General features: G+C 63.6%; 2 protein-coding genes across 2 annotated transcripts in view; both read left to right on the top strand.

Moving 5' to 3' along the window:
* Nucleotides 1–908: 908 nt before the first annotated feature.
* Nucleotides 909–11,044, top strand: LOC123351599 (guanylate-binding protein 1-like). The gene is made up of 10 exons (XM_044991060.1): nt 909–1,024; nt 2,263–2,472; nt 2,579–2,706; nt 3,890–3,999; nt 4,471–4,664; nt 6,204–6,446; nt 7,344–7,618; nt 8,089–8,301; nt 9,276–9,378; nt 9,898–11,044. The coding sequence occupies exons 2-10, from the start codon at nt 2,298–2,300 to the stop codon at nt 10,326–10,328; spliced, it is 1,872 nt and encodes a 623-aa protein (XP_044846995.1). The 5' UTR covers nt 909–1,024; nt 2,263–2,297; the 3' UTR covers nt 10,329–11,044.
* A 3,290-nt stretch (nt 11,045–14,334) lies between these two features.
* LOC123351636 (guanylate-binding protein 1-like) overlaps nt 14,335–18,747 on the top strand; it is a 9,918-nt gene continuing 5,505 nt past the window's right edge. The window contains exons 1-6 of the mRNA XM_044991125.1: nt 14,335–14,502; nt 15,221–15,402; nt 15,866–15,999; nt 17,030–17,139; nt 17,259–17,452; nt 18,638–18,747. The exon at nt 18,638–18,747 is cut by the window's right edge and continues 133 nt beyond it. Coding sequence (XP_044847060.1) covers nt 15,228–15,402; nt 15,866–15,999; nt 17,030–17,139; nt 17,259–17,452; nt 18,638–18,747 — 723 coding nt within the window. The 5' untranslated portion in view covers nt 14,335–14,502; nt 15,221–15,227. The remainder of the gene's footprint in view (nt 14,503–15,220; nt 15,403–15,865; nt 16,000–17,029; nt 17,140–17,258; nt 17,453–18,637) is intronic.

The raw sequence follows: 18,747 nt of genomic DNA, 5'->3' as shown, positions 1-18,747 counted from the left end.
CAAGGATGGGGGGTTCCTGTTTCATCGGGAATTTCATTCCCCGAGGAGGGAGGATTTGCACTTTGGAGGGGGGGAGATGGGGAAACTGAGGCAAGGGGGGGGCCGAGGCAGCAGCTGCATCTGGGGCTCAGCTCTGCCCCCTAAGCAGGGAGGCAGCAGGGGGCTTTGCAGGGAGGCTTTCCCCTGGGTGCACTCTGGCCGCTGTGCTGTGTGTCATGGCCCCCGTACTGCCAACAGCTGCCTCTGCGCCTGGAAACCCAGCATGGCAAACCTGGGGTTAAACACCCTCAGGATGGAGACGCAGCCCGGCGGGATCGCCCCCCCCCCCAGCTGGGCGGCTGCAGGCTCAGCCGGGGCCCCCAGTTCGGAGAGACTCCCCCCCCCCCCCCCCGGGTTTCCCGGAATCAGCCCCGCGCTGGGAAAGGCTCCGGTCGCTTTCGGTTTCCATCTGAGTCTGGCACGTTCAGGAACTGGAGCTGTCAGACCCGACTCGTCCCGCCCCGGGATGTCATGTGGGGCGGCAGCTGCAGGGCCGGGCCGGGCGCCCAGTGCTGCGGGGGGGTCACTACCCCCTGCTCTAACTCACCAAGCACCCCCCCCCCCCAGCCAGGGAGAGAACCCAGGAGTCCCGGCTCCCAGCCCCGCCCCCTTAGCCCCCACTCCTCTCCCAGAGCCGGGGAAAGAACCCAGGAATCCTGGCTCCCAGCCCCCCTGCTCTAACCCACCAGCCCCCACTCCCCCCCCAGAGCCGGGGAAAGAACCCAGGAGTCCTGGCTCCCAGCCCCCCTGCTCTAACCCACCAGCCCCCACTCCCCTCCCAGAGCCGGGGAAAGAACCCAGGAGTCCTGCTCCCAGCCCCCGCCCCGGCTGGAGGAGGAGCAGAGTGTCAGGCAGCGGCTGAGCTGGGCTCTGGGACTTCTCCTCTCACTTTCCAGACTGACTGGGGCTGGTGACCGAGCAGGAAAGACGCTGCTCCCCCCGGCGCTGAATTCAGCCAGCTTCAACGCTGAGCGACCAGCCCCTGGTAAGAGACCCTGACCCCCTGCGGGACATATCTGCCTTGCTGGCCCTGGGAAACGAACCCAGGCATCCTGGCTCCCAGCCCCCCTGCTCTAACCACCAGCCCCCACTCCCCTCCCAGAGCCTGGGAGAGAACCCAGGCATCCTGGCTCCCAGCCCCCCCTGCTCTAACCACCAGCCCCTACTCCCCTCCCAGAGCCTGGGAGAGAACCCAGGAGTCCTGGCTCCCAGCCCCCCTGCTCTAACCACCAGGCCCCACTCCCCTCCCAGAGCCAGGGAGAGAACCCAGGAGTCCTGGCTCCCAGCCCCCCTGCTCTAACCACCAGGCCCCACTCCCCTCCCAGAGCCGGGGAGAGAACCCAGGAGTCCTGGCTCCCAGCCCCCACTCCCCTCCCCGAGCTGTGGCTAGGGTCTGTCAGGGCACAGAGCTCTCACCCGCTCATTAGGGAGTCCCCAGGGAGGTCCTGGCAGGCCAGTTGAAGCAGCAGGCCTGGCTGGCTCACATGGGGTAGGGGGGCCATGGGGAAATGGAGAGGGAACCCAGCCCCCCTCCCCGGCTGTGTGAAACCCAAGCGGACCAGGGCCCTGCCGGGGGGTTGTCATCTCCCTGCTGCTGGGGCAGCGTGTGGTTTGCCTGCTCCATTGCAGTGCTCTGGGATCGCTCTGGCCTCGCCCCAGGCTCCGGGATCCCCCCAGCCATAGGGGCGAACACAGGGACTGTGGAGGGGGCTTTCTGCCCACGAAAGCTTAAGCCCGAATACATCTGTTAGTCTTTAACTCCTTGTTGTTTCTGTGGCTACAGACTAGCACGGCTCCCCCGGATGCTGAAGGACTGGGTGTTCCTGCTGAAATGATCAGCAGTGACGGGGGGTGGGGGGCTAGCACCAGTGAGAATCCAGCCCTGCCCTGCCAGCCTTTGTGGCTGCAAAGAAAACTTCCAAATGTGACCTCTTCCAGACAGGCTTTTCTGCCTGAGTGTGCAGAGAGCCTGAGCCCAAAGCCCTGTGAGTGGCATGCACTGCCTTGTTTCTAGTGTTGCCGTGTTAACTCTGAAACCTAATGATGACACAGTGACCTATTTCACTGCTCATTCCACCTATGGGTAGACCCAGGCATAGTGCCTGAGGTTGGAGCCACTTGTTGCTGGGCGGGGAGATTTGGGAGACATGGTCCCTTTGCGTGCGCCTCTGGGGCAGAGCACCTTGGACACCAGCTGTTAACGCCCTCCTGTCCTTTGTGCAGGGCTCTGTGCCGCTCCCTCTCTTCAGCCCGTGGCCATGGAGGGGCCCGTGTGCCTGGTGGGGAATGGCGCCGACGGGCAGCTGGAGGTGACGGAGGAGGCGCTGGGGATCCTGGGCGGCGTGGCCCAGCCCGTGGTGGTGGTGGCCATCGTGGGGCTGTACCGCACCGGCAAGTCGTATCTCATGAACTCCTTGGCCGGGAAGCAGAGAGGTGAGAGGTTCCCCAGCCCCCTTCCCGTGGGCCCGGGGCTGGAGCCGGGAGCGAGGGGGCAGGTGCGGCCGGGCGCTGGGTCTCTACCCGTCTCCTCTCTCCCCAGGGTTCTCGCTGGGCTCCACGGTGCAGTCGCACACCAAGGGCATCTGGATGTGGTGCCTGCCCCACCCGCGCCGGGCCGGCCACACCCTGGTGCTGCTGGACACCGAGGGGCTGGGCGACGTGGAGAAGGTGAGGGGGGGCTGGGGGAAGGGGCCGATTCTGAGACCCCCAAGGCCAGAGGGACCCTGTGACCGTCTAGCCTGGCTCCAGGTTGGGTTTAAGGGGTGGGCGGCTGGGTCCCGGCCTGGGGCGCGGTGCTCAAGGGGGTGCCGTGCCGGGACCTCCCACCCACTGCCTGCCGAGGGGCTAGGAGCAGCCAGGCGGGGGGGCAGGTGGAGCAGCCAGGTGTCTCCTCCCAAGTGGGGGTCCCCGTCCTCCCCCGCTGCCCTGCTCCACTGCCCCCCCCGGGGGCGGAGCCGCCCGCCCAAGACCTGGAGCCTGGCGGGGGCAGGTGCTGATGTGGGGGTGTCCCCCTCCCCCCACCTGTGTATCCAGTCTCGGCTGAGCTGAGGGGGGGCTCCGGGGGTTGCCAACTGCGGGAAATTATTCGTATGGACAGTACAGAAAAACGTGACGGACGACCCCATCGTTTTACGGAAACGTTCTTACGTAACATAAAGAGCCAGGGGGGCCCCGCTGTGACTTACCGGCGGGGAGCCTGTGGGAGGCTGCTGGGCCCGGGCCCCCAACTCCCCCAGCCGCGGGGAGCCCGTCGGGGGGGTGATGTCCGCCCGCCCGCCTGCCCATCCGCCCGCCCGCCCAAAGTTGCTGCTGAGCCGACGCTGGTGACGCCGAAGGAGCTCACAGCCGGCGGGGGAGAAGAGCTGCCCCCCGCCAGCCAGCAGCAGGTCGGGGGGATCCCCCCCTGCGTGGGGGTGGCTGGCCCCAGCAGTGGGCGTGGGGGTGGCTGGCCCCAGAACCGGGCGTGGGGATGGCCGGGCCCAGAAGCGGGCGTGGGGGTGGCCGGGCCCAGCAGTGGGCGTGGGGGTGGCCGGCCCCAGAACCGGGCGTGGGGGTGGCCGGGCCCCAGAACCAGGCGTGGGGGTGGCCGGCCCCAGAACCGGGCGTGGGGGTGGCCGGCCCCAGAACCGGGCGTGGGGGTGGCCGGCCCCAGACTGGGCACACGTCCAGTGTGTCGCCTTCAGGCCAGGCCAGAGGGGAGGTCCCCTCCCTGCTCCCACTGGAGACCCCCGTTGGGGATCAGGCCGGCGCTAGCAGGGGCGGCTGGTGCGCTCGGCCCCGGAGCAGCCCCCGCTCGCCCTGTGCTGGGCACCCGGCTCGTGCTTCAGCTCCAACCCCCCTCGCTGCCCAGGGCGACACCAAGAACGACGTGTGGATCTTCGCGCTGGCCGTGCTGCTCAGCAGCACCCTGGTCTACAACAGCAAAGGGACCATCGACCAGTACGCCATGGAGCAGCTGCAGTATCCTCGCCGGGGGGTGGCCATGGGGGGCGTGGGGCTGGGGGCTATGGGGGGTGGCCCCTGGGGGATGGTCCCTGGGGGACGTGGGGCTGGGGGTGCTGGGGGGTGGCCCCTGGGGGATGGGGGGATGGGGTGCTGGGGGGTGGCCCCTGGGGGACGTGGGGCTGGGGTGCTGGGGGGTGGCCCCTGGGGGATGTGGGGCTGGGGGTGCTGGGGGGTGGCCCCTGGGGGACGTGGGGCTGGGGGTGCTGAGGGGTGGCCCCTGGGGGACGTGGGGCTGGGGTGCTGGGGGGTGGCCCCTGGGGGATGTGGGGCCAGGGCTCCTGGGGAATGGTCCCTGGGGGGGCCTAGCGCTGGGGCTCCTGGGGGGTGGCCCGTGGGGATTTGGGGCTGGGCTCCCCCCATTCAGTCCCACGCCGGCTGGTAGCCCCCAGACCCGGCCCCAGTTTGAGGCCTCAGCCCCCGGCCCAGCTTCGTGGCGGAGCTGACGGAGCACATCAAGGTGAAGGCGCAGGGCGGGGACGACGCGGAGGAGGACACCGAGTTCGTCCGCTTCTTCCCCAGCTTCGTCTGGGCCGTGCGGGATTTCACGCTGGAGCTGAGGATCGAGGGGCAGCTGGTGGCGGAGGACGAGTACCTGGAGCACGCGCTGACCTTGAGGAAAGGTGAGCTGGGGTCAGCTGTGTGCAGGAGGGGCCCATCCCCCCTGGTATCCTGCCCCCTCCCCGCCCCCGAGATCAGACCCATGGGCCCATCTACCCCGGCGTCCCGCCCCTGCCACTGAGGCCCAGGAGCCCAGGGCTGCACAAACAGAGCAAAGATACAGGCCCTGCCCCCATGAGCCGACGGTGTAAGAGACACGGGTGGAGACAGACAGACAGACGGGGTGGGGGGGGCGCCAGGGGACACGACAGGGCAATGTGATCAGAACGGCCCTTCTCCGCCCTCGCAGCTTCCTTGGCCAGATCCAAACGAAACCCGAACCCAAGAGCGAGGAGCGTTATTCCTAGGACCCCTGACCCCTGACGCTGACCCCTAACCCCTAACCCCAATCCTAACCCCTAACCCCTAACCCCAATCCTAACCCCAACCCTAACCCTAACCCTAAGAGGCATAACCCGTCCAAACCCTAACCCCAGGGAAGGGAGCCCCATTCATAGGAACCCTAATTCTAAGTCTAAGTGGCATAACCCATAGGAACCCTAAACCTACTCAAACTGACCGACCCATAGGTACCCTAGCCCCAGAGCGGGGAGCCCGACCCAATAGGATCCCGAATCCTAGCTGCAAGTGGCCCTACCCACAGAAACCCTATGGAGGGGAGATCCACCCACAGGAACACTGACCCTACGGAGGGGAGATGCACCCACAGGAGCACTAACCCTAATTCTAAAGAGCCCACCCATAGGAACTGGACCTCTAGGGTGGGGATCTGTCCCCATAGGACCCTAACCCAAAGGCGGGGAACCCTTTTCATACGAAACCCTAAACCTAATTCTATGGGCCTTACCCATAGGAACCCTCATGCTAACCCCAAGTGGCCGACCCATATGAACAAGAACCCAAGGGCAGGAAACCCTCTTCGTAGGAACCTTAACCCTAACTCAGTGGCCTACCCACAGGAAGCCTCATCCCAACTCGACAGATCCTACCCATGCGAACCCAAACCCTAACGCTACGTTGCCGACCTCCGAGCTCTGCCACGACCGCTGGGTAATGCGCAGGTCTCGCGTCTCCAGGGCGCCGGGCACCCCCGAGCTCTGAGCGGCGGTTGGGAGAGGTGTGTGGTCACAGCCGACCGTTTGGGTTTGGGTTTGCGGAAACCTGCAGATTAAGGCGCCATTTCGCAGGGTCTGGTTGGGTGTGTTGACTTGTTCTGCTGGGGGTAAATTAAATAATAAAAAAATCCAAAAAAATTGGATTTTTTTTCTTTTGGTTTTAAATAACATTTGGTTCCAAAATGCCCATTTGACTTTATTCCACGTCCCAACTCCTGACGTGTTTACAAACGGCCGGGATGAAAACACCATGTTTCCTTTGGCCCCAAAGTAGGTTTTTTTCAGCTTTTCAATTTGCCAAAACTTCTCATTTTCCACCTGACCTCAGCCAAATTTTCCCCTGACGTTTGGAAGCTGCCAATGACCCAAAACTCCATTATTAGCCCAGTGCTGGGTGTAGCCTCCTGCTTCTCCTTGGTTCTCCAGGCAACAGCAAGAAGGTGATGGACTACAACCTGCCGCGGCAGTGCATCCGCAATTTCTTCCCCACCCGCAAGTGCTTCGTGTTTGTCCAGCCGGCGTCGCGGCAGGAGATGGGCCAGCTGGATTCGCTGCCCACCAGCGCCCTGGACCCGCAGTTCCTGGAGCAGACCCGCCGGTTCTGTGACTACGTCTTCCAGTGCTCCAACGTCAAGACGGTCAAAGGAGGGATTCCGGTCAACGGGCGAAGTACGTCAGCCCCGCGGCTGCTCGGGGGAGACGCAGGCCGATGGCTCTGCCGGCCGATCTGCCCTCTGTGGCCGAGAGAAACCCAGCCCCGAGCAGGGGGGAATTTCCCCCGCATGCGGGGGCTATTTTCAGAGAGCATTTAGCAGGTGCTGGAGAATCGAACCGTCTGTGACTCTGGGAGATCCCCTGGGTCCTTGGTCTCTCTCCCTTTGCCCCTGTCTGGCGCCAGCATGCCGGGGTGAAAGCAGAACCCTCCCAAGCAGGAGCTGTTAGCCCTGGAGCCAGGGAGAGGAGGGTCCCCTAGCAGGCTGTGACCGCTCGGATCCCCTGGGGATGGGCGTGGGAGGGCACCGGTAACACACGCTGCCGTGGGTTGCACCTGGCCTTGTGCAGAGCTGGAAACTGGGGGCTCTCCTGCATTCAGGGATCCTTGAGCCGCTCGGCTTCAGATTCGGCCAGATGCCGACGCTCCCCCGCCTTGGCAAGCTGCCGGTTAAACGGCCCCGGCCCGGTCCCAGCTCTGCAGAGAGGCCACGCGGAGCCCTGCTGACTGCTGAGACGGTGCTGGCATCATCCGCTGGCACCTCTCGCCCCGGGCTGACCTACCATGGAAAGGAGCTCGTCCCGGGCCCGGCTACGGAGCCCTGGCTCTGCTCAGAGGACGCTCGCTCTGAGCCTCTGACAGTTCGAATCCCAGATGAGCCCCGTTGGACCGGGGTCTGCAGAGCTAAAAGCAGGAGCTCTGTGTCTGCGACCGGAATAACCCCTCTCCCCTGGGGGTCGGCGCAAAGGAGAATCTGGGACACGCTCCCCAGCGGAGTCCCCAGGGTGCCAGGTGCTGTACAAATGTACAGTCCCCTCCCCCCAGCTCTTAACCCTCCCCCTTCCCTCGCCCAGGGTTCGGCGCCTTAGTGCAGAGCTACGTGGGCACCATCCGCAGCGGGCAGGTGCCCTGCCTGGACAACGCGGTGACCGCCATGGCCGCCATCGAGAACGAGGCGGCCCTCAGGGAGGCGCTGGCTCACTACGCGGCCGGGATGGGGGGGCTGCGGCTGCCGGCGGAGCTGGGCGAGCTCTCGGCGGTGCACGGGACGTGCGAGGGGGACGCCCTGCGGCTCTTCATGCAGCGCTCCTTCAAGGACGAGGAGCAGGGCTTCCAGAAGCAGCTGGTGGTAGGTGGGGGCGTCCCGGGCCGGGCCCAGCACCAAGGAGAGCGTTGCTGGGGTGGATCTGCACTGCGGGGAGCCCCCTGGGCACCAGTGGTGGGTCAGGGCCCCTTTGTGCCAGGTGCTGTACGGAAACTCGACCGAAACCTGGTCCCTGCTCCGGGGACCGACCAATCCCCCGGTGACCTGATTGCTCAATGAATCTGTGACCCTCCTAACCCCCGATTGGCCAGTGGATCATTAGCCTCTGTTCCCCCGAGTGGCCAGTGACCTTTTGACCCGCTGATCCCCCGAGTGGCCAGTGACCCTTTGACCCGCTGATCCCCCGAGTGGCCCGTGAGCCTTCGGCTCTCCCGTTCCCCACGTGGCCAGTGACCCACAGTCGGGCGCAGGCGTCAGCCAGGGGAGGCAGGAGGGCAGCGCAATCCAGCCCCAGCCGTTGCTCTGCGACGGGGTTTCTCCCTTTCCGTGCCCAGGCCGGGATCACGGAGCGATACGCAAACGTCCTAGCAGAAAACGAGGCCGTTTCGGAGCAGACCTGCCGCGTCCTGCTGGAGGAGCTCTCGGCCGCCATGCAGCAGAAACTCAGCGCCGGGATTTACTCCCAGCCCGGCGGGTACCAGGCCTACGACAGGGACCAGAACCAGGTGGTGGAGAATTACCGGGCCAGGCCCAAGAAAGGGGTCAAGGTGAGTGTCTGAAATTAGCACCCCCGGCTCGGCCTGGCAGCTCCAGGAGCCAGCGCAGCTCCGGGAGGAGGAGCCGGATTCCGCTCCGGCTCGCCCCTCGCCCGCAGGGCTGGTGCCTAAACCCCAGCGGCCGAGTCAGGCTTCCCCGCTTGGCTGAGGACAAAGCAGAGGGGCCACGGCAGGGAAAGGCCGTGGGGTAACCGGGGTCTGACCGTGACCTGCAGAGTCACTGTGGCCCCTGGCGATGCCCCAGCTTGACCCTGATCCCATGTGGGGAGTTTGTGGAGCTGGAAAAGTCCCACAAAGGCCCTCGGTCATGGAGCTGCTTTTCCGAGCAGGATGGTGCTGTGGGCGAATCCCCCCCAGGATCCCGTCCTGCTCTGCCTGGGCCCAGTCCGGATCTTTCCATTGACTGGGCTTCAGATCAGGCCCTGTATGAACAGCAACGCGGCCCTGGGTGAAATGACGCCACATGCATCATAGGTTCATCGATTCTCAGCCCACGAGGGACCCTGTGATCAGCGGGTCCGACCTCCTGCACAGCACAGGGCGTAGGATGTCCCCGAAGTGATTCCTGTTTGAACGAGAGCAGATCTCACAGAGAAACACCCCACGTTCCCCAGCGGGTGACAGCGGCGGCCTTGCGGGCAGGCAGCTCCTCTCGACCCAGTCGCTTGCTTTCTCCCCCGGGCTCTGGCGCAATGTCGGGAAGCCCCCACGAAAGCGTCAATTTTCCTCCCACGAGAGGATGAGGCTGCAGAGAGGCAGGATCAGCCCTTGTGCTGCAGCTCAGCTCCCATCTCCCCACCCCTGACTCCGGCCCCTGCGATCCTCCGGCTTCACGGGGGGGACATTTTGCCCCGAGGCGGAATAAAGTCCCCTGGGAGGCACACACCCCTGAGAAAGGAGGGGGCTCATTAGCATATTGATTGGAGCTCATGAATAACCCAGCACTTGGCCATCTCTGGTCCCAGGCGGAGGAGGCTCTGGAGCAGTTCCTGGCCAGTAAGAAGGCCGAGGCGGAGGCCGTGCTGAAGGCCGACAACCTGCTGACTGAGGCGGAGAAGCACGTGGCCGGTGAGACCCCACAAACAAGCCCCTGCCCCCTTTTCTTTGCAGCAGAACCAGTTTCCGTCGCTGCAGCGTGTCTGTGCAGCGCCTGGCGCCGTGGGGCCCTGGGCCGGGACTGGGGCTCGTGGGTGCTATGGCCATGCAGGCTGCAAATAATCCCAGGGTCACACGCTGCAGAGCGTCTGTCGGCCAAACTCATTGCACCCACCAGGAGCTCCCTGCATCCCCCACCCCTGCAGCAAACTCCCCGGGTGCACCCTGCCCCTCCTCCCATGCCAGGTGCTCTGAATGCCCCCCACTCCCCCTATGCCCAGGGCTCTGTGGGGCCCCATCCAAACTGCCCTTCGAGCCATGTTTAGGTGGGTCCCATGCTGAGATGCTGGTGTCGGGCTGGCTCCCTAGTTATCCGCCCCTGTCTCATGCCAACCGAGTCGGGGGTGCGGGTTTGCGTGGTGCCCGGAGGCTGCTCCAGGCGGTTGGGGGAGGGGTTGTGCCTCTATTTCCCCCTTTCTTTCCCCCCCAAAGAGGAGAAGCAGAAGGCTGAGATGCTGGAGCAGCAGCGGAAGGCGGCGGAGGAGAAGCAGCTGCAGACGGAGCAGCTGCTGAAGGACCAGGAGCGCAGCCACCAGGAGAACGTGAAGCAGCTGGAGGCCAAGGTGGCGGAGGAGCTGGCCAGTGCCCGGCAGGAGGCGGAGCGGGCGCTGCAGAGCAAGCTGAAGGAGCAGGAGGCCATGATGCAGAAGGGCTTCGCGGAGAAAGCCAGGCTGATGGAGGACGAGATCTCGGGCCTCCGGCGGGAAATCAGCTCCGCCAGCAAGACCGACTTTCTGCCAAACCTTTTCAGCGCCATCGGGGAGGGGCTGAAAGCCGTCGCCAGCGTGGCCGATTTTCTAACATCAAGGCGCCAGTGGGGAAAGGGGACGAGTAACCCGAGTAAAACCCAGAGACAAAAGTAGCCGGGCCCCTGTGGGGTCCCCCTCCCGGCGGCAAGTCCCACAAACGCTGCTTCTCTGCACAATCGAAAGCTTCTGCTGACTAATTCCTGTGACCTGCCACATCCCACAGCTACTAACACAGGGACCGGAGCTGTCTGCAAAAGGAAATCACAGGGCGCCTGGGTTCTGTCCCCAGCTCTGGGAGGGGAGCAGGGTCTAGTGGTCAGAGCGGGTGGGCTGGGAGCCAGGACGCCTGGGTTCTGTCCCCATCTCCTGCAGTGTAAGTCTGTGAACCTTTGTGCCAATCATATCACTGTTCCGTGCCTCGGTTTCCCCTCTGTGAAATGGGGACCTTCCCTCGGGGTGTGGAGGACGAAGGTTGTTTGTCTGTTAGGTGCTGAGCGGCTGATGCTCTCTACATGCACAGTGTTAACACGGGATCTCCAGTGACCAGCTCCGATTTCCCTGCATGTCCCTACGGCCGTGTAAATGCAGCCCCACTCCCAGGGCTCCCCCCACCGGTGCTGTAACGGGGCTGCCGGGTGTCTAGGGCGAGGCAGCTGTGGGGATGTCTCCTTTCCCCGGCTCAGCATGCTGAGAGCTGGGTCATTATCCCCCCATCTGTAACGGGCGGGGCCGGCAGGTGGCTACAAGCTCCGGCACCTGTATCTCCCTGCGCCAGGAGACTCTGCACCCTGCAGCCCGGGTAGGAATTAAAGAGGTTTGCATGAGCTGGAGCAGCCTGTCCCAGTGTCTGTATTAGCGACAGCTCCTGAGTCGATCGCGGTCAATCTCCCTCCACCTGCAAATCTCAGAAAACACAGAGCCGGAGGGGCTATTTCTCTCCTCTGTGGAACCACGCAGCTGTCCCATGAGGCTTTGCAGCATTAGCTCCCCCTTGCACACTGACAGATATTGATATGGAGAAGATCCTACAATCAGAGGCTAAATGGAAGGAGCAATGAAGCCCCTTCATGGAGTGAGATAGCAGGATACTACAGAAGCCACTGTCCAAGGCACTGGGCCACAGGCCGAGGCTAGAGCTAAAATTAAAGGCAGGCAGTTCCCCTGGTTGCACAGGCAGCGGCTGAGGTTTGGGTGGATGTTCCTGTGGGTGTTTAGCGCAGAAGATCCAGGAGAAAGGGAGAAAAGCAGTGGGGAGCAGCGTGACCCCGAGCGGGAAGCAAAGGGACGGCTTCTTGGGCACAGATCCGGCTGGAGAGGCCGGGGGATGTCTGAGCAAGGAAACTGCCCACTATTGTCCGTCTCCACTGCGGCCCGGGCAGCAGACCTGGGTGGGCGTTCGTTGTACAGACACAGGATCGCGCCCAAGAACAGACCTGACTCGTGGCTTCGATTTCTCCTTCTCCTGGAAACACCCTGCAAAGCCCAAGTATCAGCAACCCCCCCGGGCCCCGAGGGGCGGCAGGAGCTTTCTGAATGGCAGCCGGTCTGGCCGTGGGGTCCTGCAAAGATCCAGCACCTCCCTTGGGAGCGTGTTCCTGCGGCTAATCGCCCGCCTGGTTAACTAGATTGGCCTTATTTCCAGCTGGAACGTGTCTGGCTGTCGCTCCCAGCCGGCAGTTCTCGTTCTGCCTTCGCCACCCGCTCACGGAGCCCTCGGGTGCCCGGGAGATTCTCCCCGCGACCGGCCTGACACCCCGGGATCCAGTCACCCAGGCCCCCTCCTTCTGAGCGAGCTCTGAGCCCTTCCTCAGACGCCATGTTCCCCTCCCGAGTTCGAACAGCCCGTGTGGCGTCTGCGGGGCGTCAGACGGCAGGACGCCCACTCCGGAGCGGGGGCGGGGCGGAGTCTGAGCATGTAACTGGAACTGCTTTGGCCAGAGCACCCCGAATGTGCACCAGGGCCTCTGTGCTGCAGAGCCGGGCGCGGGCACTGCCGGGCCTGCCGGAAAGTCTGCTTGTAGCTGAAAGCTCCGCACACCTCGTGTGTGTGTGTGTGTGTGTGTGTGTGTGTGTGTGTGTGTGTGTGTGTGTGTGTGTGTGTGTCCCTGCTGAGCCCTGCTCTGTATGTGTGTGTGTGTGTGTGTGTGTGTCCCTGCCGCCCCCTGCTGGGGGGGCTGAGCCCTGCTCTGTGTGTGTGTGTGTGTGTGTCCCTGCTGAGCCCTGCTCTGTGTGTGTGTGTGTGTGTGTGTGTGTGTGTGTACGTGTGTAAGGCCGCCATCTACCGGCACTTGTCCCTCCAGGGTATGAAGCAGGATGGAGGAGATGCAGCAGCTTTTTATAGTCTCTTCAGGTGTAGGGACACCTCTTTGTTCTTATTGTGGACAATTACAGCAAAATGGAGTCTGGCGTCACATGGGCAAGTCACATGTCGACGCATGACTCAGTTCTTTCCAGGCGACAGCCATTGCTCACATGCTACCTGGAATGTCCCCAGGAGGACTGGAGTCTCCCAAGGTCCATTGTCTGTTAAGTGTTTCCTGCTTGGGCACTTACTGAGAATTGCCCCTTCTCAAGAAGCTGAACAAATGCTTCACTGAGGCTACTTAGAATCAAAACACATTGAGATACCAGGACAGAGCCAATATTCATAACTTCAGCTACAAGAATGATACACCCCTACAGCCGGCATCATCATAAACAGCAAATCAGAACCTTGCCATAGACCCCTCACACAACAACCTTTGTATAATATTTGCTGCAAATATATAACAGTGGTTGCAACAATGATCTATATGGTCTCAGGTTATGTCAGTAACGTCACACCAGTCCCTCGGCTTTGGAGACGTACAGTGGGAAGAACACAAAAGCGAGGGCTCTGCCCCGAACGGCTAGACCGGCCGGGTATCGCAAACTGTGTTAAAAAAAGGCAAGCTTTTGCTTGCATTTACCCAGGGGTTTTCCGGAGCCTGCTGGCCGGTCGGGGACTCTGTAAGGAAGTGGGCGTCCGAATTAGTCTGTGGAGAGCCAGCCCAGAGCAAGGTGGGCTGAACTGGGCCTCCTGCCCTTTGGGAGCAGCCTGCTTTGTCTCTCTCTGGTTTTGGTTCTTGTGTGTGATCGTCCTGGATTCTAAGCAATGAAGTCGTGTTAGGCTGCAGCCTTCCAGCAAGGGGATTTGGTGATGTTATCTACTGTCTCTGCCTGCGTGGCGTGAAATGTAACCTGAGCAGAGTTCATTTCTGATGGACTGGCCCCTTGCTATTGATAGCTAATTATTACAATTCCCAGAGGAGAGAGCGTGGCGGGGTTGGAATTTGCTCTGTGTGTTGTGCCCAAGCCCCAGTGAAATCGATCTTTTCCCTCCTGTTTTCACTTTCCATGAGACAGCTCTGCAGTGCAGCGGTAGCCGTGTCAGTCGCCGGACGTTAGAGACAAGGTGGGAGAGGGAATCGCTTTCACTGGCCCAGCTGCTGGCGGGAGAGAGACGAGCTTTCGAGCCGCCCCGAGCTCTCCTGGAGGGCTGGGACATGTACTAAGGGCTCCTCTAACCTACAGCCCTGCATCCATGTACGTTGGGTCGACTTACAGACCCGCTCCGCTCTGTGCAGCTCCCCCCGGCTCCCCGCTCCCTCCCAGTGGGACCCCGGAGCCCAGGCATCAGCCCGGCTGGCAGGGGGGAGCCAGGACCCCAGGGAGGGGGCAGCTGGCAGGTGCTGGAGCCGCCCACTCGCTCTGGGGTGACAGCGGTTCATGGTTCCGGGCAGGGAAGCAGGGAGCCGTGAACTGGACGGGAGTGGGAGCCCACAGCCGAGGTAACCCGCCGTGTCCACACCGGGGTAACTGCGCCGACATCAGCCCTGCGCTGCTCGCGGAGGCGGCGTTCTCCGTTCGGGGGAGCGGGGCACTTACATCGGCGTGTGGACGCAGCCAGAACTGGGCCGACGGACGCTGCCTGCCCCCGAACTCTCCTGCCGCCCAGGCCCGTGTCCCAGCCCGAAGAGGAGCTCGGCGTAAGCGCGACAGCGTCTCCCCCCCGCAGGAGTGGGTCCCACACAAGCTACTTCCCCTCCCCCCCGGCCCGCTCAGAAATCGATTTCACTTTCAGTCTCCGACAGCCGCCCAGGTGCAGAGAGACGAGGGGGAGCGGACGGCGGGGCCGGTTCTCTCCGTTAGCCCTTCAGGCGAGCCGGGCGGGGACTCGCTGGCTCCGGGGCCGCTCCAGTCGCGCTCCAGCGTTTGACCAGCGGCTGCTGAAGGCAGCTGAGCGAGCGGCGGGGTCCCAGCCGGGCCGGTCAGTAGCTCACGGCGCTGAACACTTGTGTAGCGGGGCCGGAGGCCGTGGGCCGGGAAGGGAAGGAAGCGGGAAGTGCAGAGAAGTGTCTGGAATAAAGATTTTCCCGGGTGGGGGAGAGGGGGGGTCGGATGCAATAAAGAACAAGGGGGAGGAAAGTTTTATCTCTTGCCACCTAAATTTCCTAAGGTCGGATGTGGTTAAAGCAGAAGCGTGGGAGCCAGGACTCCTGGGTTCTCTCCCCGGCTCTGGGAGGGGAGCAGGGGCTGGTGGTTGGAGCAGGGGGGGCTGGGAGCCAGGACTCCTGGGTTCTATCCCTGGCTCTGACAGGGGAGTGTGTGTGTGGGGGGGTCTAGTGGTTAGAGTGGGGCTGGGGGGCTGGGAGCCAGGACTCCTGGGTTCTATCCCTGCTTTGTGAGAGGAGTGGGATCTGGGTGGGGAGTCAGGACTCCTGGGTTCTCTCCCTGCTGTGCCACTGACTTCAAATACTCAACCTTCAGCGAGTCACTTCCCCTCGCAGGGCCTGGGCTCCCCTCGGCGGCGGCGCTCTTGGCAGGGTGGCGAGGCAGCGGTCGTGTGTCTGACAGTGACTCTCACGCTGGGGGCTGCAGCCCCTGCGGAGCGGCCTGAGAACAGGGGTTTGGGGTGGAGGGAAACGCCGGAGCCACCCTCCCCCCACTCTCCCCCCGGCTCCAGCTCTGCGCCTGCTGTTCCGCAGGTGGGCGATGGAGCAGCCCGTGTGCCTCGTCGCCAACCCGGCCGACGGGGAGCTGGAGGTGACGGAGGAGGCGCTGGAGGCCCTGCGCGGCGTGGATCAGCCCGTGGTGGTGGTGGCCGTGGCCGGGCTGTACCGCACCGGCAAGTCCTACCTCCTGAACCAGCTGGCCGGCAGGAGAACGGGTGAGACCTTCTGCTTCACCTCCCCCCCGGGCCGGCCGGGAAATCCCCCCGCTCCCAGCGGCTCGCGTGAGTCTGTTATCGAGCCAGGGGAACGTGGGGCTGGAAGGGACCTCGCGGGCTCGTCACGTGCAGCCCCTGGCGCGGAGGCAGGGCCAGAAACCGAGAACGGCCGGGACAGGGGTCTGTCCAACCTGCGACCAATGTGCGCTGGCTGGTGGGCGACCATCCACATAGCTAACCCTGTCCACAGCCGCTGTGTGTCTGTCTGTCTGTCCCCAACACCGACTCTGTCTGTCTGTCTGTCTGTCCCCAACACCGACTCCGTCTGTCTGTCTATCCCCAGACCCCACCTCTGTCTATCATATGTAGTAGCTGTACCATATATGCCCCAGCTGAGCCCCACCCCCCCGTAAGGGCAGTGGGGCAACGACCTCCCGGGACCCAACCGCCCCTCTCTCCCCAGGGTTCTCGCTGGGCTCCACCATCCAGTCGCACACCAAGGGCATCTGGATGTGGTGCCTGCCCCACCCCCACCCGCGCTGGGCCGGCCACACCCTGGTGCTGCTGGACACCGAGGGGCTGGGCGACGTGGAGAAGGTGAGCGGGGGGGGGGGCAGGAGCTGCCGAGGTCACTGGCAGGGTCTGAGCAGGGGGCGGCCTCTGTGTGCAGGGACCCAGCCCCCCTCCGGCTGAGCAAAACGCTCCCCAGCCCACAGACCTGAGCAAAGGGGGGCGTCTCCCCCGGCCCCCCAGTGGGGAATGTCACAGGGCAAAATCATTGCCCCGAATGGAATTTGAGTAGCAGCCCCCTGACTGAGCCCCCGTCCTGCCCCCTGCAGCACAGCCCCTAGCGCCAGCCTGGGGCATCGGGGCCAGCCCTGGCACCCCCTGCCCACCACTACCAGGACCCTCGCGGCCTCAGGAGACGGCGGGCGCCGTTCTCAGAGACTCCCCAGACGGCTGCCTGGCTCTGTGGCACAGGGAATCCCATTAACGCCCAGGAGGGAGCTGCCCTCGTCTCCTGGCACGGCCAGGAAACGACGCCCTGGGCGCCTGGCTGCAGCGATGGGGGAGCTCCAGGGCGTCTTGTGCAAACTGGTCCGGGGGGTTTCCCAGGCTCCGCAGGGCGCCAGGAGCAGAGGGCCCCGGGGAAGGTTAGCGCCGTCTGCAGGAGCTTCCTGCAGAGCGACCCGGGGTAGCAGCCGCTGAGCGGGAGGTAGAGTTGCCCCCGGCCGGTTTTCGCACGGCCTGGCCGGCTGCCGGTTGAATGTGTCGGCACAGGTCAGCCCAGCGCAGGAGGGAGGGAGGCCGGCCCGGTAACTGACAGCAGAAGCGGTGGAGCCGCAGGACTCGGGGCTCAGCTCTGGGGGGGCCACGTGGAGTTTGGACTGGTCGGGCGGCAGCCGAGTGGCAGCTCTCGCAGGGATCGTGCGTTCAGCAGCACCCCCAGAAATCCCGGAACCAGGGCTACAAAACCAGGCAAAGGCCCACGTCTCCCGGCCTGGCTGGCCCTCGTCACGGCGTCGCTGGGAGGAGGCTCGTCTCTCCAGCCCCGCTGGCCGCTAGGGCCCCAAAACTCAACCCCAGGAGCCTGTGTCCTGCCACCAGCCTTCTCCTTCCTGCCCAGGGCGACACCAAGAACGACGCGTGGATCTTCGCGCTGGCCGTGCTGCTCAGCAGCACCCTGGTCTACAACAGCAAAGGGACCATCGACCAGTTCGCCATGGACCAGCTGCAGTATCCTTGCCGTGGGGTGGCCATGGGGGGCGGGGGAGGGCTCCACATTGGACACGGGGGGCTGTTCTGCCCCATGCCTTTGCTACGGCCCCGCCTAGATTCCTCAGCCCCACGAGTAGCTTTGTGTCTGAGATCAGCACCCGCATCCGGACGAAAGCCCAGGCCGAGGATGGCTTTGAGGACGACACTCAGTACTCCCGCTTCTTCCCCAAGTTCATCTGGGCGGTTCGGGATTTCACGCTGGAGCTGAAGCTCAACGGGCGGGAGGTGACGGAGGACGACTACCTGGAGAACGCGCTCGCCAGGCGGAAGGGTAAGAAAGACACATCCGTGTTTTCCCCCAGCGTCGCCACCACTCAGGCAACGACGGCCTCGGCTTTGGCGATTAGGTCTGGCCGTGCGTGTTCCTTCTGGCCAGCTCGCTCCAGGAGAGTTTTCTCCGCAGCCCAGCCCCGGGGATCTCCAGGCCTTCTGGTGACCCGGCGCCAGCAGCAAAGCCCCTGGGAGATGTCATGGAACCTCTGCTCTTTTAAGGCCGATTTTCTTCAGCGTTTTTTGCATCTGTATCGTAAGACCAGCCAGATTGGGTCAGATCAATGGTCCCTCCAGCCCTGTGTCCTGTCTCTGACAGCAGCCGGTGCCAGGTGCTTCAGAGGGAAGGAACAGAACAGGGCATCTCTCCAGTGAGCCATCCTCTGTCATCCTGTCCCAGCTTCTGGCAGTCAGAGGTTTAGGGCCACCCGGAGAAGGGGGGGTGTCCCTGCCCATCCTGGCTAACAGCCATTGATGGACCTGGCCTCTATGAACTTATCTAATCCTTTTTTGAACCCACTTACACTTTTGGCCTCCACAACATCCCCCAGCAGAGAGTTCCACAGGTTGACAGTGGGTGAGAAGATCCAGGAAATTAACTTCTTGGCTCCTGAATCTAAAGTGATGAGCCCGTTCGGCTTGAGCTAAGTGACCAGGTCTGTTCACTCTGACACTATAGCAGGCTGGGGCCATGGGGCGGGTCTCAGCGATGTAGATAATCCACCTCCCCGAGGCTGGCGGGAGAGAACAGAGCCAGGAGTTGTGTTAATGTGGGTTGCGGACACAGCCACGGTCTGAAGTCAGTCGAGGTTGGTTGTTCCCGTTTGCTGGCTTGTGGCGTCGGTCCCCTGCACACAGAGCTCCGGGCTCTGCTCTGGGGGGAGGGAAACGGGGTTCCTGGGGTCAGGTCTTGTGTGACTGGACAAGTTGCCTAACGACACTTCCTCCTTCCCGGGGGCGGGGGTGTGGGTGTGTGTGTGTAAAGCCCGTTGGGTGGAGAAAGGCAAACGGCTGCTCAGCGTTTCACACACTCCGGCTGCAGCCCCAGGCCCCCCCCGCACTGAAGTGAGATGCGAATGCAGCAGTCGCAGCGCCCAGAAAGCCCCTGGAGCTTTGTGGCAAGGGCCGGGTGGGGGCCGGCGGTCGGGTCCGTGGGGCTGAGCGCGTCTCTGTTCCGAGTCTGCAGGTTTCACGAAGGAAGTGACCCAGCACAACCTGCCCCGCGACTGCCTTCGCAACTACTTCCCCTCCCGCAAGTGCTTTGTCTTCGTGCCGCCCGTGGCGGGGGAGGAAATG

The sequence above is a fragment of the Mauremys mutica genome, chromosome 17 (genome assembly GCF_020497125.1).
Source record: "Mauremys mutica isolate MM-2020 ecotype Southern chromosome 17, ASM2049712v1, whole genome shotgun sequence".
NCBI lineage: Eukaryota > Metazoa > Chordata > Testudines > Geoemydidae > Mauremys > Mauremys mutica.
The sequence above is the reverse complement of the archived record's forward strand: the minus strand, read 5'-3'. Positions and strand labels throughout refer to the sequence as shown.